Source organism: Chiloscyllium plagiosum, chromosome 6 (genome assembly GCF_004010195.1).
Source record: "Chiloscyllium plagiosum isolate BGI_BamShark_2017 chromosome 6, ASM401019v2, whole genome shotgun sequence".
Classification (NCBI taxonomy): domain Eukaryota; kingdom Metazoa; phylum Chordata; class Chondrichthyes; order Orectolobiformes; family Hemiscylliidae; genus Chiloscyllium; species Chiloscyllium plagiosum.
The window spans coordinates 18,356,228-18,383,838 of record NC_057715.1 but is presented as its reverse complement, the minus strand read 5'-3'; the positions used below and the strand labels follow the sequence as shown (position 1 = coordinate 18,383,838).

Below are 27,611 nucleotides of genomic sequence, written 5' to 3'. Positions count from 1 at the left end.
GATAATGTAAGGTGAACCTTTCTTCCGTAAATATTCTAATGTGGAATTTAAAGAAATTAAAATGTATTGCAGAATTTGTACAAATAATTTCAAAAATGCCCTCTACTACTGGCACGACAGCCATCATTCGATATGTTGCCAATGCTGAAGGTTAAATGTGCTTGTTACTTTTAACATTATCCCATTCTGATAATATTTTTGGACTCTGACTGGGTGGGAGGAAACAGTTTTATTTCATCTTTAAAACATAGTAAGCAATCAATTCACAAGACAATATAGATCCCGTTGAGCAACAAAATGTTCCAGAACATTTCTTCACTGTTCTTCATGAATCATTGTTTATTATCATAGGTGATTGGTTATTTAAGGTTTCTTAAATTTATATTTTTGGAATTTACTGCGGGTTTCAATGCATGTTGCTAAAACAGTGCAATTTTATTACTGCATCTGAAAGCAGAACTGTAATGTACAACAATGAAGCAGATACTTATCAGTTGTGATGTGGGGAGATTTAACTTTGTAATTTTTTTTTAAGTAAAGCATTCCTTTTTGTTTGTGACCAAAAGATCATATCCCTTACTGCTGGATTTTGTTTTTGTTTTAAAAACTGCACTACAACACAACTTATTCTTGTATTAATGGAAATAAAGCAATATTTCAAAGGAATTGAGCCAGGGTGCCTGGCACTGTGAGGCAGCAGTGCTAACCTCTGAGACACTGCGACGCAACCTATAGCAAACAACCTGTAACTTAAAAATATTATCATACAATTGGTTTACGTTTGTTCCAATGGCAGGGGGGGTAAACAAAATACATTTCAAATCGGCCAATGGGAAATATCAGATCTATTGAAAGTGATATTTGTGTTTCTGACTGTTTTGATCCTTTGAGTGGTTCCTGACTTTATCAAGCTGAGCTGCAAGTTTACGTCATACTGGATATTTTACCTGGAACTGACTTTATAAGTTTCAATTGCACGACTTGGATGCAAACCAATAAAATAATGCATGCAATTTAATATCTTTAAAACTTGTAAAGCAGCTGAAAACTTTCCAAAAACTATTTTAGTTTTGGCCGTTGTCTCAAGAATTTGCCACAGTAACTTGTGTTTCAAAAGCATGTAGATGCTTAGCGGTTCCACACTTAAATCGTGTCATGTTTAGTCAATATGACCATAATTTTCCACTGCTTTTGTCAAAGCTTTGTATTGCTTTTGCAGCTATGTAGAGTTTGCATGTCTTGTTATTGATTTACATAGGGCAACAACATTTTAAATTTGCCCAGGATTCCTGTCAAGCTTTGTATGAGTTATTTTTGGAAGTGCACTGTTACATACAGTTGTCTTCCACACATACCACCCCACTGCAATCCCTGTCATTGTGCTACTTGGGTTACTACTTACTACAGCTAATTTTAGAAAATACATGGAAATTAGTGTTGATATTTATCAAGTGCACGTCATTGACAATGGATTGCAGAAAGTTCTCAAGTTGTTAGTTTGGATTTCTAATACAGAACATTTTCACAGCTGTGCATATTTTAAACCTGTCTATGCAAATGTTCAGTCTTAAATCCAATGGTGATTCAAACACCATAACAAAACCAACTGATTACAATCATGTAAAGTTAATAGAGAATTAAGCTGAAAGCTGCAAAGTCTGAATCTGCATTTTTGGTGTCTCCTTTGTTGTGTTTAAGACTGCCTGTTTCTGTCATTGCAATACAAAACCAAACCGAGCACTATTTGTTGGCTTGTTATACTGACCTACCCTCTTCCTCTGTGCTATGTCTTTCAACTAACTTTGTGCTCAACCTGCTAATTCCCTACCTTTTGTCGAAGTGAGTGGAAGCTTTGCCCAACTGTCGTGACTTCAATTCGGGCCACTGTTCTTGCCTAAACTGCTGCTTTCTGAAACATGGGAAAGGTATGCTATAGCGATTTGGCTAGATTTGTTTTTCTTTCATTTTTAAACTTGGGCAGGGACTGCTGCTATTATGCTTGCTAAGTTCATGTTTTATTTTGTAATTATGTTAATGAGTGTAGCTGCCTGTGATATTGAACTAGTAAGAAGTGATCAATGTACTGAAGTCAGCACATCGCTCATAACTGCCGGCATAAGCTTAAAGCTTTTGACAACTATTGTATGAAAATTACAATCTGATCATGAGCACTAATATTTCATGTTCTTTTTAAAAATGTTTATTGAATATGAGTTCTACATAGCACTGGAGTGATTTTAAAGTACTAGAGAAATATAAACTCTGAAAATATCAACAGTCATCATATTAATGAAATGTCTGGCATGCATATTGACCACCACAGTTTAACTGCTAATTTGTTATATTTCTCTAGAAATGTTTGCAGTTAATAAAACACAAATTTGAGGAGTTTAAGTTTTTTTTTTATTAGATTCCCTGCAGTGTGGAAACAGGCCCTTCGGCCCAACAAGTCCACCCCAACCCTCCGAAGATTAATCCACCCAGACCCATTTCCCTCTGACTAATGGACCTAACACTATGGGGCAATTTAGCATGGCCAATTCACCTGCCGTGCACATCTTTGGACTGTGGGAGGAAACCGGAGTACCCGGAGGAAACCCACGTAGACACGGGGAGAATTTGCAAACTCCACACTGACAGTCACCTGAGGCGGGAATTGAACCTGGGACCCTGGTGCTGTGAGGCAGCAGTGCTAACCACTGAGCCACCGTGCCACCCGGATAATAAAATGGAAAGATTAGATTACATTACATTACTTAGTGTGGAAACAGGCCCTTCGGCCCAACAAGTCCACACCGACCTGCCAAAGCGCAACCCACCCAGACCCATTGCACTACATTCACCCCTGCCCCTAACACTACGGGCAATTTAGCATGGTCAATTCACCTAACCTGCACATTTTTGGACTGTGGGAGGAAACCAGAGCACCCGGAGTAAACCCACGCAGACACTGGGAGAATATGCAAACTCCACACAGTCAGTGATTAAAAATTTCTTCAGTCAGAGGGTGGTGAACCTGTGGAATTCTCTACCACAGGAGGCTGTGGAGGCCATGTCATTGAAAATATTAAAGAAAGGGACAGATAAATTCGTATATTTTAACTGCATTAGGGATAAGGAGACAGAATGAATATAAGACATGCAGACAGAGGATCAGATCCTATGAAGAGCAGGGTTTGGGGGCAGGTGGGGATGGTGTTGGGGAGAGGGCAGGGGAGTGGTGTTGGGGAGAGGGCAGGTGTGTGGTGTTGGACAGTCGCCTGAGGTGGGAATTGAACCCGGGTCTCTGGCGCTGTGAGGCAGCAGTGCTAAAATGTAATAGATTATAATACAAGAAAAATATTGCATTCCTTTAGGAATTAAAAATAATTAATTAGGAACCCTGCAGGTCTGAGAAATTGGCAATATTGGAGTAATTTTATTCTGAAATTCCATATATTGAATACCGAATTGAACGTACAGAGAACCTCGATTATCCGAACGAGATGGGCGGGTACTATTTCATTCAGATAATTGATTATTTGGATAATTGATTCAATGCCATTCCTCTGGGGCTTGGAGTTTTCTGTTAAGTCTGATCCCTGTTAAGGAGACTAGGCAGTAGCACACCGCATGTGAGCCCCTACCCCTTACCCTTGTCTGCCCCAAAAGCTGCCCAACACTGCTCCACCCGACCCCAACCCTGTCCAACACCACACACCTGCCCTCTCCCCAACACCACTCCCCTGCCCTCTCCCCAACACCATCCCCACCTGCCCCCAAACCCTGCTCTTCATAGGATCTGATCCTCTGTCTGCATGTCTTATATTCATTCTGTCTCCTTATCCCTAATGCAGTTAAAATATACGAATTTATCTGTCCCTTTCTTTAATATTTTCAATGACATGGCCTCCACAGCCTCCTGTGGTAGAGAATTCCACAGGTTCACCACCCTCTGACTGAAGAAATTTTTAATCATCTCAGTCTCAGAGACTGTGAACAACATGCTACTTCTAGTCTATATAGCCTTGTTAGAATTTTATACATTTCAGTCAGATCCACCTCATCCTTCTACATTGTAATGGATACAGTCAAACTATTCTGTTCTAAAAGAACAGCCCTATCATCCCTACTATAAGCTTAGTGAAACTTTACTAAAATTTTGGTAGGCATAGGATTTTTTGTTTCAATCCATTTTTGCTATTTTCTCTAACTTTGTTATGCAAAATACTTCTACTCTTTCTGAATTTACCTTCAGTAGTAGTCCAACTGTAGCTGTGATAATTTTGTTTTTCTTTTGGATGCTGGTGTGTACCTCGTGGTACACCTCTGATTATATATTTTTAATTTATTCTTTCATTGAAGATGAACATTGCTGGGAAGATCGGCTGTTCTTGCCCATTTATTTCCAGCCTCTAGCGACTGTCTGTGTGGAGTTTGCACATTCTCCCCATGTCTGCATGGGTTTCCACTAGGTGCTCTGGTTTCCTCCCACAGTTCAAAAGATGTGCAAGTTAGGTGGATTGGCCGTGCTAGTGTTCACGGATGCGCAGGTCAGGTGCATTAGTATGGCAAATGCAGGGATAGGTAGAGGATGAGTCTGGGTGGGATGATCTTCGGACAGTTGGTGTGGACTTGTTGGGCTAAATGGCCTGTTTCCACACGATGGGGATTCTATCCTGAACTGCCCTTGAACTGATTGGCTTGTCAAGTCAGTTCAGAGAGTGATTACAGCCACTTTGAACCTGGATGTGAATAGGCCCAGATCAGGTAAGGATAGCAGATTTGCTTCCCAAACAGGCAGTAATGAACTACATGGGATTTTTACAGCATTACTAGTTTCATAATCACCGTAGCTCTGCTCGTCTTCTTGGTATGCTACCCCTTTGAGCAATATGTGGAGTAGCAGGGAAGTTGGAAAATTGGACAAAATTAAGATTGGAATCTGAACATCATGAAATATTTTTCAATTTCCCCTTAATGTTTGAATGTCAACTTAAGAGCTTGGTGATCAACAGTGACTATCTTGTTTCCATTGTTTGCATCTCATTATTAGCTCAATTCACCTTGTTTACATGGCAATTCCAATTATCCAGTCCTTCACTGAAAACCCTAGATAGCAGTAATTCTAACATGGGGGTCAGAGCAGTTACTTGGTGGCAGCTGTTCGTTCTCCAAACCTTCATTCAACTCTGTCTTTATCACAGCAATCATGTATGCTGTATGGACACCATTAATCACCACCACCCCCTGCCCCGCCCTGCCCCTTTTAATCCATGGTAGTGGCAAACCATCACCCTCACCACTCTTTGTCTCAAATCTCTCATTGCTTCAGTCTTTCACTTTGGAGCTCAGACAACAAACATCTACACAAGATGCACCTTGTGGCTCTTAGCTTCATTACTTAGCACTCAGTTGCTCTGTGCTTACTTGGAGGTTGCCATCCTCTGTGTGGTTTTGTTTTTCAGTGCAGAAGCTCTTTAATGCTAAGTTATAGGCTTTCATCTTCTGGCTTGTAATTTTTTTAGTGCAGAGAGGCATAAGCAGCTTGTCATAGTTTGGAAAGATGAACAGTGAAGGCCTGGACATGTCACTGAATGGCATGTGCCCTTCTACATCAGTGCCATGCCTATACTTTTTGTAGCAAACGCACTGCATGTGCTTCAACCAAATAGCCATGTCTGAATGTCAAAGGGGACTATCCTTCGTGAAGTGAAGGGGAACTATGGGCAGTAAGGAGGTGTCACCATAGTCAGAAAAGGAGCCTATCAGAAACTTGTCCAGTCAGTCAGATGTTTGATCCTACAGAAGCCCTGGATCTGTGTCTTTGCATTCCAGGTTAGAGGGGGGGGGCGGGCATTAATGATCAAAGGGTTTATCAGAGACCTCCATGGTGTCTACAGAAAGTGGGAAACCTCAACCTGAGAATAGGGTTTGTTGGACTGGGATGCTGTGGGAATGATTACAGTGAAAGGACACAATTGAAAATAGAAGGGTTAGATCTCAGAGCGTCAGAGAGGATGGGGAGCTATTGAAGGGGATTGGGGGAAAGAGTTGACAAGTCTCTATTACTCTATCTTGTACATGGCCAGCAAAGCCTTGACAGTACACAAAGCGAAGGGCCCTGGGGATAAACTGGGAACAATTTTTGGTCTTGTAAATGGGCTGAATGGAAAAGAGGAACGTCATTGGGGCCAGAGACAGCAACATAAAAGGGAATGAGAAGGTGTTTGGGAGTTGGGGTTTCGTGCTACATCCTGGCTAAACCCTGCAAGTCACTCTCAAAAGCGCAAAGAGTTAAAATCTTGTTGTCACTGATCCACAGTCAACTGAGCAATAATGATGCAAAATGGTTGCCACCACGTGGAGTGGAGAGAGTTGCTGTTTTTCTCTTTGTGGATGTTAGTGGAGCACATGCAGAATGAAGTTGTTTGAATTTGAAGACCTGCCAGAGGCAATTGCATTACGCAGGCATTGACAGGTCCTTCATTGTCCAAGAATGAATATTGTAAATTGCAGCCTTAAGCAGTCATGGCCATTACATTGTTCACATTAATTGCTTCACATTAATATGTCAGCGAAACAAATGTAATCCGGTGTCCGTTTGTAAGTATCAGCCAGACATGACATTTCTGAAACATAGTTGACACTGGAAGATGATATTTTGCAGCTTCCACAGTTTAGTGTGCATGCAAGGACATGGTTTGTTGTGTTCAAAAATGTTTTTTTGGGGGTTGGACAGTGTTATCATATTAGTGTACTACATACCTCAGAACTCTTTATCATGGTATGGTATTGACCTTCTTGCAAAGTCTCCATGGCATATCATGTCAGGGTACAACATGACACTTATTAGAATTTGACAGGAGGACTAGAAGTACCATTAATGAAGGGGTGTTTTCTTTTTGACGCTCTCCATGGATTGTCTCCTTACACATCTGACAACATCACGTGGCTAAAGTAGTATTGCTTCAAATGCAAAGTTGAAGGAGAATGTTGTCAGCAAGAATCGCAACTTTCAGCAGTTTCTGCACAGCCTCCAAAGGAAGAAATAGCAGATGAAAATTCTTCATGGATGGTGAGGAAAATGATGCAACCTACATTTAGGATGCTATAGACTGCAAACTTTCATTCTTTTGAGACTGCCGTATCATCAACCTGCAGAATTTGTCCACTCCATCAAAGTTCAAATTATGTGAGAGATTTGGAAGTCTGTATCTGATGTCCTGGGACCTGCCATGACAGATAAATTTGAGAATGCCTTCCAAGGTTCTCAGGCCATACAGGGATGGTTGTTTGTAGACTATGGCTACCCCTCGAAATATGGCTGATGAGACCTTTGTGTTCTGTTAGGGCCACAGTGGAACCGGCAGAGCTTCCTTAAGATGAGGTTTTGATATCTGGACCCCTCCAGTAGTGTCTTGCAGGCCCAAAAAAAGATTTGCTGCATCATGTGGTGTGCTTATGCCCTTCGCAGCTAAAGGGTTAATGTCATGGACAGAGGGGAAATGTAGGACCAATAGCCATCTTATGAGAATCAGAACTCTGACTGGAAGGGACATTCCATGAGAGCATCATGTGTGAGAAGCCATAGAGAATCTAATTGAAATCCACATGGGGTGAGAAGCCTCTGCTTCGTGCAAAAGGCCTGTGGACCTGTTTATTTTTTTCAGTACTTGACCTACTCTGTTGCTGAATAAATGATTATCTATTTGTGCACTAGATATCTCTGGATCATCCCACTTTCAAGTATCCATACATTACAGGCCCTATTTGCCTTTGAGAGAGAAAGCAGCCATTACTGAGACTGAGCAATATCATTGTCTTCTGTTACAGTTTTTACCATATCAGCATTTGATATCAAGTGTTGTGTAGTGATGCTTCTCATAATGGGCAAGAGATTGAGAGAAATCCTGAGATATGCCCTTTTGACTCTTCGAACATCAAATAGTCTTCAATATTTCAGTGGGCACATAAACCACTAATGGGCCCTGAAATGCTTTTGTATCCTGTGTGACAGCATTTAACATGAGAGAGGTGCTTTGCACACCTTTTCTCAGCAAACCACTATAATATGAAGGAGAAGTGTCTATAGTCTGCATTAACAGTCTACGTAGTGCCACTCACCTGCACATTCTCTCTTTTCAGGTAAGTCGAATTCCTGTTTCCTAAAGTTGAACCTGCGTCTCAACACTCTCTTCAACAGTGCACTCCAGACCCTAGCTACTTGATACTGAGAGAAATGTTCCTCTCTTGCTTTTGCTTCATTGACCGATCACTTTAAATCTGTGCCTCATGATTACAACAATAGCTCCCTGTCTACTCTTTTTTTTCCTCCAAGGAAAAACACTCTTGCTTCAGAGAAGTTATCTTGGGGCAAGGATTTACATATTAATCATTCGAAACCTGCACCTCCATTCTAACTGATTTAATAGCCATCTAGGTTTGTTCAATACGTTTCCATAAGTTGTATGATCATTTGATCTTTAACTATGAATTCTTTATCCAATGTATTCTCTCTCTTTAGCTGCCTGAGGAAGGAGCCGGGGTTCAAAAGCTTGCAGTTTCAAATAAACCTGTCGGACTATAACCCAGTGTCATGTGATTTTTGACTTTGTTCAATCCAGTCCAACACTGGCACTTCCATGTCCTTTTCATTATTAGTTTCAGGAATGAAGAATTTCATTTTTTGAGCGTTTTTTTTCCCCCTGCAGTCCTTTCAATTCCTTCTCACCATTTCCAAAGTATGTTACCCAGAACTGGATGTAGTACTATAGCTGAGGTCAAACTGGTATCTTGTACAAGTTCAGCATAACCTCCTTGCTCTTGCACTTTGTGCCCGTACTAATAAAGCCAAGGCTATTCTGTATTAACCATGCCTGCTACTTTCAATAACTTTTGTATGTATGCGCAGATCCCTCTGCTCCTGCATCTCTTTAGAATTGTTCCCTTTAGTTTATATTGTCTTTTCTATGTTCTTCCTACCAAAATGAATAATTTCCCATTTATTTGTATTGAACTTTGTCTGCTACATGTGTGCCCATTCCACCAACTTATGTCTGTTTGAAAGTCTAAATTATCATTCTCTCAGTTCACCATGCTACCAATTTTCATATCATCTGCAAGCTTAAATTGTGCCCTGCACACTAAAGTTAAAGTCATTAGTATTTGTCAAGTAAAGAAGGTCATTGTTATTTCCCTGGGAAACTCCTCTACAAATCATCAACCAGTCCAAAAGTGATTCATTAACCACTGTTTTCTGTCAATAGTTAATTCTATCCTTGTTCCTACTGTCATAGAGTCTTAGAGATGTACAGCATGGAAACAGACCCTTCGGTCCAACTCGTTCATGCCGACCAGATATTCTAACCTAATCTAGTCCCATTTGTCAGCATTTAACCCATATCCCTCTAAACCCTTCCTATTCCTCTACCCATCCAGATGCCATGCCTTTTTAATGTTGTCATTGTACCATTCTCCATCACTTCCTCTGGCAGCTCATTCCATACATACACCACCCTCTGTGTGAAGAAGTTGTCCCTTAGGTCTCTTTTAAATTTCTCCCCTCTCACTCTAAACCTATGCCCTCTAGTTCTGGACTCCCCCATCCCAGGGACAAGACCTTGTCTGTTTGGCCTTTCCATGCCCCTCATGATTTTATAAATCTCCAAGGTCACCCCTCAGCCTCTGATGTTCCAGGGAAAACAGCCCCAGCCTATTCAGCTGCTCCCTAGAGCTTCAATCCTGATAACATCTTTGTAAATCTTTTCATGAACCCTTTCAAGTTTCATAACCTCTTTCCTATAGCAGGGAGACCAGAATTGCGCACACTATTCCAAAAAATGGCCTAACCAATGTCCTGCACAGCCTCAATATGACCTCCCAACTCCTTTACTCCATACTCTATCCAATAAAGGAAAGCATACCAAACTCCTCCTTCACTATCCTATCCACGTGCGACTCCACTTTCAAGGAATTATGAACCTGTACTCCAAGGTTTCTTTGTTCAACAACACCCCAGGACCTTATCATTAAGTCTATAAGTCCTGCTCTGATTTGCCTTTCCAAAATGTAGCAACTCACATTTATCTAAATTAAAATCCATCTGCTGCTCCTCAGCCCATTGGTCCATCTGATCAAGATCCCCTTGTACTCTGAGGTAACCTTCAATGTCCACTATATCTCCAATTGTGCTGTCATCTGCAAACTTACTAACTATGCTTCCTATGTTCACATCCAAATCATTTATATAAATGACGAAAAGCAGTGGTCCTTTTTATTCAAACAGCCTTAACCTTGCTTACCATTCTGTTGTGTGGCAACATATCAGGCATCTTATGGAAATCAATACACACCACATTGACATTACTCTAGTGAACCCTCTGTTGTCTAGCTTAATCAACTTAGAGCTTTCTGACATGATGCGCCCTTAAGAAATCCATGCTGCCTTTCTTTAATTTACTGACATTTGTGTATATGACTCTTAATTTTAACCCCAATTATTATTTCTAGTTGGTTCCCATCACTGAAGTTAAATTGATTGACATTTTGAACTGCAGAATATATGGCTAGCACTCATATATAGTAGTGTGCCAATATTATAATACACAATGTAATACACAGTGCTGTAGGGAGGACTGAGTTTAGAGTTCTGGGCTCTGATCTTGGCAAAACAACACATGGTGCCAGTTTTTGCAGGAGATAGGCTTTTCTGGTGTGTTACTGTACTAGGTAAGAAGTCACTGAGGTGGCCTGCTTCTTATGTCATCCTTGTCACCAAATCTAAGCACCAGTTGATAAATTCTATTCACAGAGCAATTCAGTGACTTGGCTACCTTTTTCTGAAGATCATTGTCTTCCCCAGCTCCACCCCCATCCCATTCCTCTTTTCTTCCCCAACCACTCATAATTAGGATGTTTACTTGCTATCATTTGTTATACTGCACTACTATATTAATTTAACTATGATGTTTAATCTATTCTGCTGATGTTTTCAATTTTAAAATTTGGTTACAGCTCTGCTTGGAATGGGTTACAGGACAAGTACTGGGAAAGGGTTGGGAAACAAAGATTTATTTTAGTTGGCAATTAAAAGGAGACAGTGTGATTGAACTAGGAGAAAATGAGGACTGCAGATGCTGCAGATCAGAGTCAAAGAGTACGGTGTTAGAAAAGCATAGCCGGTCAGGTAGTGTCCATGAAGCAAGAGAGTCAACTTTTTGAGCATAAGGGCTTAGACCCTAAACGTTGACTCTCCTGCTCCTCGGATGCTGCCTGACCGGCTGTGCTTTTCTAACACCACACTCTTTGACTCTGAGTCTGATTGAACACATTGGTGTATTTCCTTGGCACCAATATTGTTCTGATTGGTTTTGTGATTCTGTCGCAGATTCATAGAATAATCCTGGAATTAACTATTTAAGTTTAATCATGTGATGATTTGTTGTTCTATTGCAGTAACCATACATGGGTAACTATTAAAAGCAACAGTCTAACTCTGGCATTAGCTATGCTGGTAAACTTGGTGTCCATGGCCAAATATTGGCTCTCCAACGTTACACTGTTGGCCTAATTCTGGATAGCATTGTGTGTTATATTTCTGGAGCTGTGACTTGCATGACTTCAACTGGAAAACTACTTTGGAGTGGAGTATAATTTTCTTCAGACCAACTTTATGGGCCAAATAATCAAATGTAACTTGTGCACTCAAGAAGATTGTATATTCTAATATTTAAATAAATTCATAACAATGTAGGCAATAGCAAATTGGATTTTCCATTATAATTTATTCAAATTACGAGAAATCGAATACTAGTGTTTCCTTCGAGAGTTCTCATCAAAATCAAATGCTTGCGAGCAAATGGCTTAAAAAGGAACAGGATAACTATCTATCTGATGATGCATGTCAAGGTATAAGGAGTTATCAATTTGCTGTAGATTGGGTTGGTTACTCTTCAGGAAGAATTCAGAGTATGAAAAGGTAACAAGAAATAGGAGGTGGATCAGACCATTTGGTCCCTGAAGCCTACCCTCCCATTTAACAGAATCATGGCTGATCTGCCCCAAGTCTTACCTGTTCTTTCATGCCAGCTCATCATACCCATCAACTCCCGAGTATTTCAAAACCCTTACCTCCTTACTCTTTAGTGATCTAGACTTCACAGCTCTGTGGGATAGGGAATTCCAATTACAGTACTCTGAGAGATGAAATTCATTTGCATCTGAGTTATAAGTGTCCCTTTTTTTTCTGTAACTAGAACCACAGGATTGTTAAATTGCCGAAGGAGGCCATTCAGCCATCATGCTGAACCAGTGCTATTACCTATGTCCCTGATTCTTACTGGTAGAAACATATTCTCAACATTTATCCTGTCAATGCCAGTACATCCTTTCTTGAATACAGCCACCAAAACTGAGTGTGTGTATCATGAGTATACAGACAAGAATTTGCTAGTAAAACTATGAGCAGGATAATGAAGGCGGCATTTGGTATGCTTCCCTTCCTTGATCAGTGCATTGAGTATAGGAGTTGGGAAGTCATGTTGTGGCTATACAAGACATTGGTTCGGCCACTACTGGAATATTGTGTGCAAGTCTGGTCCCCCTGCTTTAGGAAGGATGTTGTGAAACTTGCAAGGGTTCAAAAAAGATTCACAAGGATGTTGCCAGGGTTGGAGGGTTTGAGCTGTCGGGAGATAGACTGGGCTGTTTTCCCTGGAGCGTCGGAGGCAATGGGGTGACCTTATAGCGATTTATAAAATCATGAGGGGCATGGATAGGATAAATAGACAAGGCCTTTTCCTCAAGAAGTGGCAACAAAATTAGAGGGCATTGGTTTAACATGAGGGGTAAGATTTAAAAGGGACCAAAGGAGCAATTCTTTTCATGCAGAGGGTAATGAACTGCGAGAAGAAATGGTGGAGGCTAGTACAATTGCAACATTTAAAAGGTATCTGGATGGGTTTACACAGATATGGGCCAAATGCTGGCAAATGGGACTAGATTTATTTAGGCTTTTTGGTTGGCATGGACAAGTTGGACCGAAGGGTCTGTTTCTGTGCTGTTTATTTTACCCAGTTGCCTTTTGATTCTGGAATATAATGGTGCAGATCCTTAGGTGATAAAATTAATAAAACAAATCTCTTGAGTGAACCTATACAAGGAACAGTCTTTCTTTTTAAGGTATTTTAATAATATCAACATATATTTGATTTGCACAGTTTGATGGTGTAAGACACTTGCCAGAGTATTATTATTTCATGATATTAGGTGATTTAGAGGGGTATTATAAATGTGATCAGAAGCTCTATCAAAACGTGATTTTAAGGTGCAAATATAGGTGGAGAATATGAGATTTAAGAAGCAAATCTGGAGTTTAGGGCCAAATCACCTGAAGGCATGGGCAGTAATGAGCGATTTAAAATTGAGGTTGCATGCAAGTCTATAATTAGAGAATAGCAGAGATTTTCGATGGCTATCAGGCTGCACAAGTCTAGTCAACATCTGAGCAACAGGGAGTCATGATTTGAAGGTAGTCTTCAATTGAAACAGGATAAGAAAGAGGAGAGCATTGGGACCAGGATGCTTAGGTGTAACTCATTTCACATCTTAATTCCCATTCTTATTTTTATATTTCCATTATAAATTCCTGTGTTTCTTTTATGATGGAAATCGCCAAATGTCATCTGTTAACATGGAAATTTTGTGTTTAATCCCCACATCCAATGACTGATGTAGATTTTGAACAGCTGGGCCCAGGCACTGACCCAATAGTCATAGGCTGCCAAGCTGAAAATGACCCATTTATTTATACTGTTTTCATTCCATTAACCAGTTCCCAATCAATGCCTCATCCCATGTGTTCCAATTTTGTTTATCAACCTTTTGTGCAGCACTGTGCCAGATCTTCTCAATACTCTGTTATATCCTCAAAAAATGTTCCCAACAAGTTTGTCAACTGTAATTTCCCTTTCATAAAGCCATTTTGACTCTGCCTAATCCTGCAGTTATTTTCTCAGCATCCTGTCATTGCATCCTTTATTATGGATTCTTGCACTCCTCTGCAGCTGATATTGAGCTAACTCATCTACAGAACCCTTTTTTTTTTTCTATCCTTTTTCTTTCTTAAACAGTGGTGTTACATGGCCAACTTCTAAACTGCAAGAATCATTTCAGAGTGTCTCTAGCAGTTGGAACAATGACCGCCCATGCATCTAACATCTCTATAACCACCTCTATGAACACATTGATTTGGATCTTCTGGTCCAGGGTATTTATCACCTTTTTAAGTCCCATTGATTTATCTAGTGATATTTATGGCTTACAGTTCCTCACTTACACAAGACAGTTGTACATGCATTGCTATTCTGTGTCTCCATTTGGTGACTATTTTTTTACCCAGCAACATTTTATCAGCTTTTCACCTCAGAATAAACACATTTTATGCTGAGGTGCTTCTGTTGCTGGCACAAAGCTGAATGTTGTGCTGCAGTATTAATTAATAAATAAATAATTATATGAGCACTTAAGTCAAACATGCTGCAAGATATAGTGCCTATACTGACAAAAATGGATACCTTTTTTAAATAAAATGAAAAGAAAGAACAAATCTTGGTAATGTTGCTCATAGAGTATATTTTATTTTACTCCACATTTTTAAAAAAAGTACATTTTGCAATTAAAAGCACATCAGATTATGACATTTGGCCTGAAATTGCATTATTTGGAAAATGAATTAACATTAAATCAGAATTATGAAATAAACATAAACACCGTGGGCTCAGTGGTTAGCACTGCTGCCTCACACCGCTCGGGATCCAGGTCAATTCCTGCCTCAGGCAACTGTCTGTGTGGAGTTTGCACGTTCACTGTGTCTGCGTGGGTTTCCTCTGGGTGCTCCGGTTTCCTCCCACAGCCCAAAGGTATGCAGGTTAGGTGAATTGGCCACACTAAATTGCCTGTAGTGTTAGGTGTATTAGTCAGGGGTAAATATAGGGGTTGGGTTTCTTTTCAGAGGGTCGGTGTGGACTTGTTGGGCTGAAGGGCCTGTTTCTACACTGGAGGAAATCTAATCTAATCATACTTCTTGCTGATACTCTTCCTGAACACCTGATTTTTATTTTCACTGATCTGAAACTGTTGATATTAAAAAGAAGCAAACATAGACGTATGCATTCTTCTATGCGGGCTTATGAAATATCTGCAAATGATTGAAAACTGTTTTATCTTTGTATCTCATCCATTATGGTCAGAAGAGTCCCATTGTCAGTTATCGTTGAAGGGGTTCCTTCAGACAAGTGCCATGACATTATAATAAACGACTGTGGATGCTGAAAATCTGAAACAAAAGCAGACATTGCTGGAAAAACTCAGCAGGTCTAGCAGCATCTATGGAGTGGGGTAGAGTTAATGTTTCAACTTCAGTTATCTATCTTCACCTTAAATTTATGAAGAAGGTCACTGGATTCAACATTAACTCTGCTTTCTCTCCACTGATGCTGCCAGACCTGCTGAGTTTCTCCACCAGCTTGTTTTTGTGCCTTGACACTATGCCTTGCCTCTCTCCAACAAGTCTGTAAGGGCATTCATAAAATCTTGCAAGAGCTGTAATGTCCTGACCTAAATGTATCAATTATCGACACCACGGAGCGAGACACATGAAATGATTATTGATCTTGTTCACGCTACCTTGCTGTATGTAAATTCCCTGCCATGTGTACCTACTTAAAAACATGAGCTGCATAAACGGTGCTTCATTGGCTATGAAAAGGCCCGTCAGGACATGAACAACACAGGAATGCATATTCTTTCTATTATACTGAGTTTCTGTCCAACCCAGCAAGTTAGACGGAGCCCTTCTGTCGTCAAATCAAAATGAACAGAAAGGAATGATATAATAACCCAGTTTTTATCGAGGAAGCTATGATTTGAATAATCATGCAAAGTTTTCAAAAGCTGCTTAAAAGTAAATCTTTATTTGTTTGAAGTATCACTGACCTATCTCTGGAATTTCCGCTAGGGATTACCTTATGAGTAGGTGTATACATGGTATTCCTGAGCATAATAATAATTGCTATTTACAGGGGCAATCTGAGTGAAATCAGTTTTAAAAATTCAGTGCCTTTTAAAGGTATTCTTTAGCTGTCATACCACATGTCTCAACTGCAGTGTAATGCGAAACAGACTGGATGCTCTTGTGAGGAGTGTGCAGACCAGGAAATCAGCTATGTTGTCCAAAGTTGTATGTTAACACATAGCTTACATCAATTTTTGTAGGGCTTTTAAAATTGTGCCTTCCTGGCTATTGAACTCTCATTCTAAAATAAAAGTTCAGGAAGAAGTCAGAACTTTGAGAGGGTTTGACCAAGTCCTGAGGATAGGAAATTGCCTGGAATCTGTACGCTGGATTTGGAATTTTGTATTTATCTTGAAAAGTCAGAAGTACAATCAAGTTTCGTTACTTTCTGTGAAAGAACTAATGTAATATTATCTATCACTGATATAATTGCAAACTCCCTTCAAGAGTTGGATTTTCATTTGCCATCGGGAGCAGTGAATTGACAATGGGTGCTCCAAGTATTGCACTCTTTTTCTTGCAACTTGCAGAACCATCTTCAGGCTGTTAATTGAAATATTTTAAAAAATATATTCTTAGGATGATGGTATCACTGACGAAGCCAGTTTTTGTTATGTTTTTTAAGCAACTTGCTCTGATGTTGTTACACACCTGTGGAGCAGGTGGGATTTTATTGCATTTCCCTAATTGCCCTTGAGGAGATTATGCTTTCTTCAGCTGTTGCAGTGTGCATTGTAGTCTATTAGGGGTCAGTCACATTGTCCTGGGTTTGCAGTAAGGCGAAAGACACCAGTCAGCCTTCCTTAAAGTAAAATGTTGGGTTTTTATGACAGTCCAATATTTTTGTGATCTCCATTACTAACATTAGCTTTTTTCTTCCATATTTACTTCATTAACAACCCAAATCTAATCAATTGCACCTTCAATTTTCAATTGATTTCCAGCCTCAGCAGCTTTTTTGGGGATAAATTTTCAAATTTCCACTTTTTTGTGAAGTAGTGCTTCTTGACAAAATCTCCGAACACCTTGGCTCTAATGTCAGTGTTCTGCTCCCTGGTTTTGGACTCCCCCACTGGAAGAAATCATTTTTCTCTGTCAACCTGATAAGATCTACTGATCATATTAAATCCCAAAATTAGGTTGGCTATTAATCTTCTATACTGGAGAGAATACAAGTCTAAGTGGATGGTCATAATTTTACATGGATACTTTGTGTCCATCTAACAGAAGCCTGCACCTTTTGTCAGGTATTTGTTGACCATCCATTCAGGATGTAAGCATACCTGTTGCTCAACAATGTTTGGACTGGATGAGGTTTTATTTTAAACCAAGATAAGTTGTTATTAATTCTTGATAGCCAGTCTGACTCAGGAACAGAACCTGAAGGGGTAGACCGGTCATAACAATTCTTAGATTATTAACAGTCAAATCTATATAATGGTACAGACTAGCTCTTGCACAGATGGAGTGATTCTAGTTGAACACATGGGAGGTAGTTAACCAAATCGCACTGCGAAACTGTACAACATCAATGGTTACATTCCTACAACGTGTATGAACTTGAGGTTCTTTGACTCTTGCCCACTCCCAATTTGCAGCGATACTTTATAGAATAGAATCCCTACAGTGTGGAAACAGACCCTTCGGTCCAACAAGTCCACACTGACCCTCTGAAGAGTAACCTACCCAGACCCATTCCCCTACCTTATATTTACCCCTGACTAATGCACCTAACCTACACATTCCTGAACACTATGGGCAATTTAGCATAGACAATTCACCTGATCTGCACATCTTTGGATTGTGGGAAGAAACCGGAGCACCTAGAGGAAACCCACACAGACACTGGGAGAATGTACAACCTCCACACAGACAGTTGCCCGAGGCTGGAATTGAACCTGGGTCTGTGGCGCTTTGAGCAGCAGTGCTAGCCACTGTGCCACTCTTAAAAAATTTCAAATTTAGCAGACTCATTAGCCAATCAAATCACAGTCCTCTTGGACATCACTATTCAGTTTCCCCCCCTCAATGTCCTGCCTTCCGTGGCTGCAGTCCATTCTAACCCACTTAGCTCCAGTCCTGGACTACTGGCTCCACTACCAACAAATGTTTCAGTAGCACATCTCTCTTCCACCTTTCTCCCCATGCCTCTTTACTTTGGTTAGAGGAGAAGGAAAGGAGGGAAACCCTACAGGATGTAGTGTTTCTAAACTTAATAAGTTTTGATACGGGGAGAGTAGCATATACTTGTCAGACTTGTCTGCTTTTTTTGACTTTATTAGTTTATTGAAGACTCAATCATCTTCATTGGTGTCCATGCAAGTCAACTAAGATGACCTAATGAAAACCTAGTGTAGTTAGGTTTCAGAATTCAGCATACTGGACATTTGAATTAGCTGAAACACTCTGAAAGCATATAACGTTCCTCATTTACTTGCTGTGCTAAATCTGCATTAATAAATTTGCCCTGGTATGATACAACAGAACATATCTTCATTTGTGGACCTGTCAAAATTGTTTAGTCCTAGTTGAGCATTTGAATCGGTGCATTCACAGTTCTCTAGTTGGAATATGAGATTGCAGTTTTGTACAATGTTAATATTTGGTAGTTTCTAAATTTCTGGTGATAGGCAAGCATTGCATAAAAATATTTTCCTGTGTGGTTTCCATAGCAACCTGCATGTTTATTTGAAGTGATCAAGACTATTTATTTTCTTTAAAGGCTGTTTGCAAATATTTGCAATGACTTCACCGTTACATGATGTTAAACCTTGCTAAATTATTTTTCTTTTAAATATCTCTCAGGTCATACTGAAATAGTGAACCAGAAGCAAATGAATTCCCAAGACATCTCTATGGAAACTCATGAACAGGCTTATTGTAAATACTATCCTCTTCCCTCCCCACCTGCATCTATATTAGGCTTACCACAGCCAGCATGCTAACCAAATTAAGAGAAAATCTATTTAGATTAAGCAAGACTACAAAATCATGACAGGAAATGCATCATAAATTTATGGATGTAGATGTGTTCAGACACATATTTAATATTCATATATCCTGTAAATAACCCTAGCACTATGACAAATGTTACAATCAAAGAGAATAGTATATTTACTTTCTGATGTCTCATTTTGTGGAGATGTTTTGCCATTACATTCTATAAAGAGTGTGATATGGTTATATTGTTAATCTGTTATGAGATCATTGTATACAAAAAAGACAGCACCTACAGGGTTGGAAGAATCCTCACAGACATTTGCAGAAAATAATACTCCACAGAAAACAGAAACCCATTTTGAAAATTAGTGTACAAAATGGGTTTTTAATTTTTCAGTAGTAACCTAATCAATCACTGGAAAAAAATATTTGATCAATAATGATCAACGGTTTTTTTTAACAGAACAAACGTGAGTAGTGACTTTTAATAAAACTACAATATTTTTAAATGAACACACTGGGTATAAACTTCATAGTAATCTGAAACATTGCACAAAAGTAATTTAACTTATCAAGGTTTGTTGTCTTTAGATTGTTTATGCCTTTGTTACCTAACAAGCAAAACATGAAAGGATGTCCTTCTTCTCAATGCAATACAGTAAGTTTGAGTCGTTAGGTCTTACATTGGCAACAAAAGATGGAGGATCCTTTAGTTTGTCGAGGCAACTTATTTCCAAATATGATGAAAAACTCTGAAATCAAGACCTCGACACTGATCCTTTTGAAAGCAGACTAGAAATGTGGAATTGCAGAGAATGTGGCTAGCTACAGAGTCAGACAGGATTACTTGCAGAGACAAAGCTTGTCTGTTTTATTGCAGCTATAGTTGTGCTTGTTCAAGATATCCACTGTGTTAAAAAAGATTCTTCTGACTCTGAAAGGTGCACCATATTATAAATTCATTTATAATCTAGAACATGATATATGTAACAGTGCCTAAAGAAAGTGGGACAATTATTCACAAGTATGTGCGAAGTGTAAGTTGTACCAAAACTGTATTTTGTGTGTTTTTTCACATTAGTAAAGCAGACAATTTAGCTGGCAAAATTTGATGAAAATCTAGTTGGAGTATAGGTTGAGAGGAAAAATTAGCTTTTTTAAAAAGAAATATTCTTTTTCTAACAAAAAGGCTCTTCCCAAATAAAATTGCACCCTAATTTCACTATTCTCGTTTTACTGGCAACAGTGCAAAAGCGGGGGTTGGTAATTTTATTTTTTTCTTTAAGCCAAATTATAATCCTAAGACTGTAAATCTTACCAAATTTATTGTCTTCATTTTACAAGTCACAAAATCCAATAGTGACTCTAATATAAAGTTTAGAAGAGGCATCAGATACAATAGAGCATTGTTCAACAAAATTAGTTTGTAATGTCTAAAAATTAAACACAGAAAATACATGAAGACTGTAGTATAACATTTGAATTCTGTCATTGTGTTGATTTTAGTGCCAGGATAGCAATCAGTAACCACAATAAAGTCAGCATGCAGCAGATACAAAAATAAAAACTTTTTATATTTTTTAATTGTACCTTGTATTTAAAGAATTATTGTTTCAAGACTTAATCAACATTTTAGCTAGATCCATCCAGCATAATGATTAGAAATTAGTTAGTAGCTTGAACAAAATCTTTATTGTGTTGAAAGTATTTACCATTTTCATAATAGGTTTATCTTTTTATAAGATTGGTTTTCTGATAAGGTATGTTTATGATTTTATAATAGAATTGGTCTTAAAGATAATGTGTAGTATTGTTTTTCTTCGTTTGTTAAACTTTTTTCTTACTGAGGGTTAGTAGTCATTTTTAATCCTTACTTAGACACACATGGAGTTCAACTAACACAAGTCAACTGAAATTATGGTTATACAGTGAGAAGATACATCATATCAGAAATCATATCACAATGATACTTTCAAATGCCAATGCAAATGCCCATTGTGATTAATTCAATAGCTAATACATCATAATAAATTTCTCGGATTTGTGTTTGTTTTTAAAGCTCTGTTTCTATTTTCCAAGCATACTCATTATTCAACGATATTATGTTTTTATCTGTTGTGCAACAACGCAGTACTTTTCATCAAAGTTATGATGTAATAGCAATAATTTCTGCTATGAAATAGTGTACCAGGCTTAAAAGCTTGTTGCACTATGGTGAAAATGCCTCACTTTTTGGCCACAGCACTTACCCAGCGCACTTAGTTTTTTTGTGAGGCTTCATACTCCACCTCAACAAATTTTATTGCCTAATTAGAATTTTACATTGTATAAGTTGAACTTAACTTGAAATAATTATATGTCACAATAAAAGCATGAATTATATGTAACATTATGGTTGTTTTGGTTTTAAGAATAGATGAAATTGTATGTTTTTACATCAGTTTCCCAACTGACAAAGTGGGCCATTTGACCTGCAGATATTGACTTTGTGTCATCTGTGTACTGTCAGATGGTAAAATATTGATACTGTTTGAATATTTTCAAAAAGGTGCATCCAAGGAACATTTTGCTTTAGTGTTCTCAAACAAAAGGGTTTGTTGTTTCTGAAGTGTTATGACTGTCTCAGAGTTAGCATGCAGCTAAAATATTTGATCCTGGTGATGTACAAATATGGATAACATATCTTGTTGCACTTATGTACATAGTAAATATGTAATAAAGCTGTCTTTATATTGTAAAATGAGCAGCAGAGGTTTTTAAATAAAAACTAAATACTCCGTTCAAAGCGTTCTCATGAGAGGGGCAGTTGTGTGTGAATTGTAACTGTTTACTGAAATATAATATATTTCCTATTGGAATACTTCGCAGTTAACACTTAAACTGTATTTTTAAAAGCTATATGTAAAAATTGTATGCTGCAATTTTTGTTCAGAAATGAACTTTCAAGCCTCTTTTGGGGGTGTACTAACAATATTTAATCTCTCATGCTTGTAGTTTTGAGCAAAGGTAAAATATTCAAACCATATCATAAAAGCTTGACAGTCAAACAGCATCCCACCCCAAAACAGAACATTCTTAGCCAAACAAAAAGCAATTTGTGTCCCCTTTTAACTCTACCTTATTTGCAATTTACTGGATTGTAATGTCAAGAATTATCTAATGCCATACTAAAGAGTCATGGATGTTTGTAGTCAATGCAATGTGATTTCTATGTTCATTTCACTGATCATTAAAATGATCCATAGTGTGTTAGGTTGGAAATAATCAGTCAAGCTCTTCTGGCGAATGCCTGGAAAGCATTCTTATTAATATTTCACAAAACCAGTTTGGACTGTATACTAATAACTCCAGCCAAATAACTTCTCTAGCCATGGTGATGTTTGGTGAATCTTAACGGTTGAAGAATGTAATAGCTCCACTCACAGGTTGCAGTCCACGAACACACGGGCATATATGGAGCACAGTTAGTGATACTCGTGCCATCGGCTTTGGTGATCTGTCACTTTGCAATGAAATTATTTGTCTGTATACAATTTGTCCACTTCCCAGGTGTACCATTCTGACTGAACTTTCACTGTAATACTGCCAGATTGTCGTGTTTATGCTTCAGTTATGTCATATATTGAATGAGATTCACTTATGTTTTTTGAAAATACATCTATTTGTTTTATGACCATTGAGGGGAAAATAAAGAAATATTTGGGAAAAAAAATTGTGTTATTTCTGAATTCTTAATCCATTTGTACACAAGCAGATTTTTTGCGTATATTCTAGAATAATGCCAACTACATAGAAACATGTAGCCCTTCAGACCTGTTCCACCATTCATGATGTAGAGGAGCTGCTGTTGGACTGGGGTAGACAAAGTTGGAAATCACACAGCACCCAGGTTATAGTTCAACAGGTTTATTTGGAAGTACAAGCTTTCAGAGCACTTACTCTTCCTCCAGGTAGTTAGTGGGACCACCAGCTATCTGACGAAGGAGCAGCGCTCCAAAAGCTTGTACCTATTGAACTATATCCTGGTACTGTGTGATTTTCAACTTTGACCATTCAGTACAATCTTGGCTGATCATGTAACTCCGTGCCCTTGTTCTTGCTTTCGCCTTGTTCTCTTTCGTCCCAAAACAATATCGAACTACTTTTTGAAAGCATTCAGTGTTTTGGCCTCAACCACTTTCTGTGGCAGAGAATTCCACAGATGCTCCACTCTCATCTCCGTCCTAAATGGCCTACCCTGTAAGCTTTAGAGTGGTTCTGGATTCCCCAGTCATCAGGAGCATCCTGCATTTACTCTGTCTCGTTATGTTAGAACTTTATAGGTTTCTATGAGATTGCTCCCCCTCATTCTTCTAAACTCCAGTGAATTTAGACCTAACCAATCCAATTACTCTTCATACGTCAGTCCTGCCATGCCAGGAATCAGTCTGGTAAAACCTCATTGCACTCCCTCCGTAGCCAGAACATCATTCTTCAGATAACAAAACCATAACTACACCTACTACTACAGGTGCCATCTCACCAAGGTCTTGTACATTGCAGCAAGACATCACTGCTCCTGTATTCTGATCCTCTCTATGAAGACCAACGTAACATTTGCCGCCTTCGCTGCACCTGCATGCTTACTTTCAGTGACTAGTGTGTAAGGAAACTCTGATCTTTTTGCACATCCAATTTTCCCAATCTTTCACCATTCAGATAAAATAGTCTGCCTTCCTGTTTTTGCTTCCAAAGTGGGTAACCTCGCATTTATCTATATTGTACTTCATTTGCCATGCATTGCCCCATTCTATCAATTTGTCCAAGTTAATGCTAACTTAGTATTTTTTTGAAAGATGCTTAGCCAAAGCTTTTTCTTAAAAGATTAAAAGTGGAAAATTCTGAAAATTGTCAGTGATCAGACAGGATGAGTGGAAAGAGACTGAATCTAACTCACTTTTTTGTTTTGAAAACTTATTTAGGTAGTTAAAATTGAGCCCTTAAAAGTTTTGGATTTATCTTTTACCAGAACAATGGGGATTTGGAGATTAACAGTTTTTAAACTAAGTACAAAGCTAGGATACGATTTGTGATGGGATGGAGGATAAGAGAGATTCAGTGACCAAATTGATAATTGCTTTGCACCAAGGTGTGATAATGAGATAAATAAAGTAAAAAATAGCTCCAGCGTAGCTGTAAATAGTAGTACAAGTAGTCTTTTACTGTTTGTTTCCTTTGACTGGATTTGTTTAGACATTAAGGTTGTTGGCGATACTTTTGAATTTCAATGGTTCTTTATTGCTAGGTAATACCCATTGTAATTGAAGTTCTAAAGTAAGCTGGGTTTAAAATAAAAAGAGCTTTCACGCAGTAGTTAAATGCTAGAAATGCTCTCCAGGTCAGGTGGCAACTGTGGAAAAGGAAGCGGAGGCAATGAGTTTTCATAACTGGAAAATGTAAATGAAATCCAGAACAGTGAGTGCTGGAAATCCAAAACACAAACAGAAATTGCTGGTGAAACTCAGCAGTGCATCTGTGGGAGAAAACTGTAAAGGTCCAGGGACTTTTTGTCAGAGCTCAAAGTTAAGAGATGTAACAGATTTTAAACAAGTACAGAGACAAGAAAAGATGGGGAAGGTGGGTGGGCTAAGAACAATGGAGTCTTTGCAGGACTCCATCCCATTCTCCCAGTTCCTTCACCTACATTCGGATGACGTGGCATCCTTCTTCCGTGACTATGGTTTCCCACCCACTGCTACTTTCTCCCCACCCTCACCCTCCTCTAGCTTATCTCTCCACGCTTCAGGCTCTCTGCCTTAATTCCTGATGAAGGGCTTTTGCCCGAAACATCGATTTTGCTGCTCGTCGGATGCTGCCTGAATTGCTGTGCTCTTCCAGCACCACTCAACTGCATCTGACCTATCAGCTGTGCTTCCACTCTTGCCCCTCCCATCACTCACAACAGCGTGATCATGTTCCCCCTTGTCCTCCCTTTTCATTCCACCGGCCTCTGCATTCAAAAGCTCATTCTCCATTTCAGACAATTCCAGTAGAATGCTACCACCAAACGCATCTTCCCCTTACTCCCCCTCTCTGCGTTTCGCAGGGATTGTTCCCTCTGGGAAACCCTGGTCCATTTCACAACCACCAACACCACCCACCTCTCCTCGGCATTTTCCCTTGTAAACACAGAAGGTGCAACCTCTGCCCCTTCACCTTCTCCCTGCTCACCATCCAAGGGCCTAAACGGTATTGTATTCGCTGTACCCAATGTGGCCTACTCTGGAGAAACCAAATACAGGCTGTGTGTCTGCTTTGCAGAACACCCCCGGTCTGTGCGTAAGCCGGACCCCGACCTTCCCGTAGCCGGTCATTTTAACACATAGCCTGCTCGTATGCCCACAGGTCTGTCCTCGTATGCTGCAGTGTTCCAGTGAATATCAGCGCAAATTGGATGAACAACATCTCATTTTCAGACTAAGCACTTTACAACTTTCTGGACTCGATATTGAGTTCAAAACCTTCAAATTGTGAACCATTTCTTTCCTTTTTAGCTTGTTAGCATGTTCCCCCATCCCAGTTACTGTCTTTTCAAGTGTGGCAGGAGGCACACCACCATTGTTCTGCCATTCTCACATTCCGATCATTTAATCTAAACTACTAACCTCCTCTCCACCAGCACCCTACACCCATTATTCTTTCCCCCACTCCTTCACCAAACTATAGCATAAATGCTGTCCCTCCACACTTCACCAGCTCTGAAGAGACATCTAGACTCAATGTTGGCTTGCATGACCACCTGTGATTTGCAGACCTCCAGTTGTTTTCAGAGCAATAGGAAAGATTTGTGATAGAGTGGAGAGCAGGCAAGATCAGGTCGCAAAAGGGATGATGCAAGATAGAATAAGCTGATAACAGAGCAAGTGTAGAACCAAGAGATATTTCTATAAAATTCTTCTACATGGGAAACAATCAAAAAACAGCTGCTGTCTATGGGAAAACATGGGAACAGTTATGATTTCAATCTTCAGTTTGGAAGGACTATAAACTGCCTCATTGAAAGATAAGGTACTATTCCCAAAGCTTATGTTGGGCTTCCATTGAGCAGAATAGGAGGCTGAGCAGACTGTGGAAGGAAAGCAGAGAATTTAAATAACAGGTAACCAGAAACTCCTAGATTATGCTTATAGATTGAAGTGAGGTGTCTAAAAAGAGGGTGTCTAATCTATCTAAAGGAAACCACAGCATAAGTCAACTTGTAACTATAAAGATTCTGAGTACATAACCTGCATGGAATTATATGTTCTCATCTGTACATCAAAGTACAAACATCGAGAGTTGTTAGGAAGACAAATCGTTGGTCACAACGCTCTCAAATGAAACACATAATCACTTCTGTACCTGTGCAGCAATATTCTACAAGTAAACTGACTTGATTATCCAGCCATCAACTAGACACTCACATCAAAGCCACTCAATATCAATTTATATGACTACACCAAGGAACTTTATATGCAGCCATCTCAAACGATCATGCTTTCGAGAAATGAAGGTGGGTAATACACTTGGCTTGGAGTGAAAGAAAAATTAAAGTTTTGAGACCCACTCCAAAGATTTCAGCACAAAATCCAAGCTGATATTTCCAGAATAATTTCTAGGGAATGTGTATTGTCAGAAGGTGCTGCCTTTTTGGTTAGACGTTAATCTGCTTCCTCAGGAGGGTGTAAAAGATCCCAAGACAACTATTTGACAGGGATTACAGCCAATAGTTACATAATACCTGGGAGTGCAGAGTTAGTTGTTATGTGGAGCAGTGAATAATATGGATTCTTGTGAGGAGAAACCAAATAAGTCAATCAGGGAGAAAGAAATTGAAAGATATGTTGAGACTGTGAGATGAAATAGGGAGGAAGGAGGGTTGCTTTGAATGACAGATTAATTCGTCCCACTAGTCTGGTTCTATGCTGTAAATTGATATTGTTTAACATCAGCTTAACTATCAAAATTGGAAATAAATAAGTTTTTTATACTTGTATATAAGTTGCAGTTTTGTTGTTAATTCTAAAATAAGACACCTTACACAATTTTAGCATTGACAGTCTAACCTTATAACCTGTGGCCACCAGTGTGAATACTGAAGGAGATTACAGTTGAAAGGCCAACATGTTTGCCCAGTCTACAAATGCACTAGTTCCAATTGTAAAACTCTTTAGGTTCAGTAAAAGGTGCATGGCACTTCCCAGAAGAACTGTCAAACAAAAGTGGACACTAAATTATCATAAGATTGATCGAGCAGGAAGACGAAGGGATAAAAGTTTTGGGAGGGAATTACACAGTTTAGGGTATAGACAGTACTCGGGTAATCACTGAAGATGAGAAAATAAAAATTGTGAAATGCACAAGAAGGGTGGTTGATTATGCCTGCAATCAGTCCCAAACCCTTGGAGGCTAAACGCAATAAGCATAATGAAAGATTTGCATTTACGCAACATTTTCAATAACCTCAAGACATCTCAATGTACTTTGCAACCTATTAAGTACTTTTGTTGTGGGATCGCTGTTGACAACATCACTGTCATTTTTTTTTGAAAAACAGTTTGGTTAGTATAGGAAACAAAAGCAGAAATTGCTGGAGAAA

At 39.1% G+C, this 27,611-nt stretch overlaps 1 protein-coding gene across 8 annotated transcripts in view; it reads left to right on the top strand.

Annotated features, from left to right (window-relative positions):
- Nucleotides 1-21,775, top strand: part of mbnl2 (muscleblind-like splicing regulator 2) — a 129,802-nt gene extending 108,027 nt beyond the window's left edge. For 6 of the 8 annotated variants that reach the window (XM_043691341.1, XM_043691338.1, XM_043691334.1 and 3 more), the window contains one exon: nt 18,860-21,775. In XM_043691341.1, the coding sequence (XP_043547276.1) occupies nt 18,860-18,999 (140 nt within the window). In that variant the 3' untranslated portion in view covers nt 19,000-21,775. The remainder of the gene's footprint in view (nt 1-18,859) is intronic. The other 2 variants (XM_043691337.1, XM_043691340.1) reach the window with 1 other exon arrangement.
- The last annotated feature ends 5,836 nt before the right edge of the window (nt 21,776-27,611 follow it).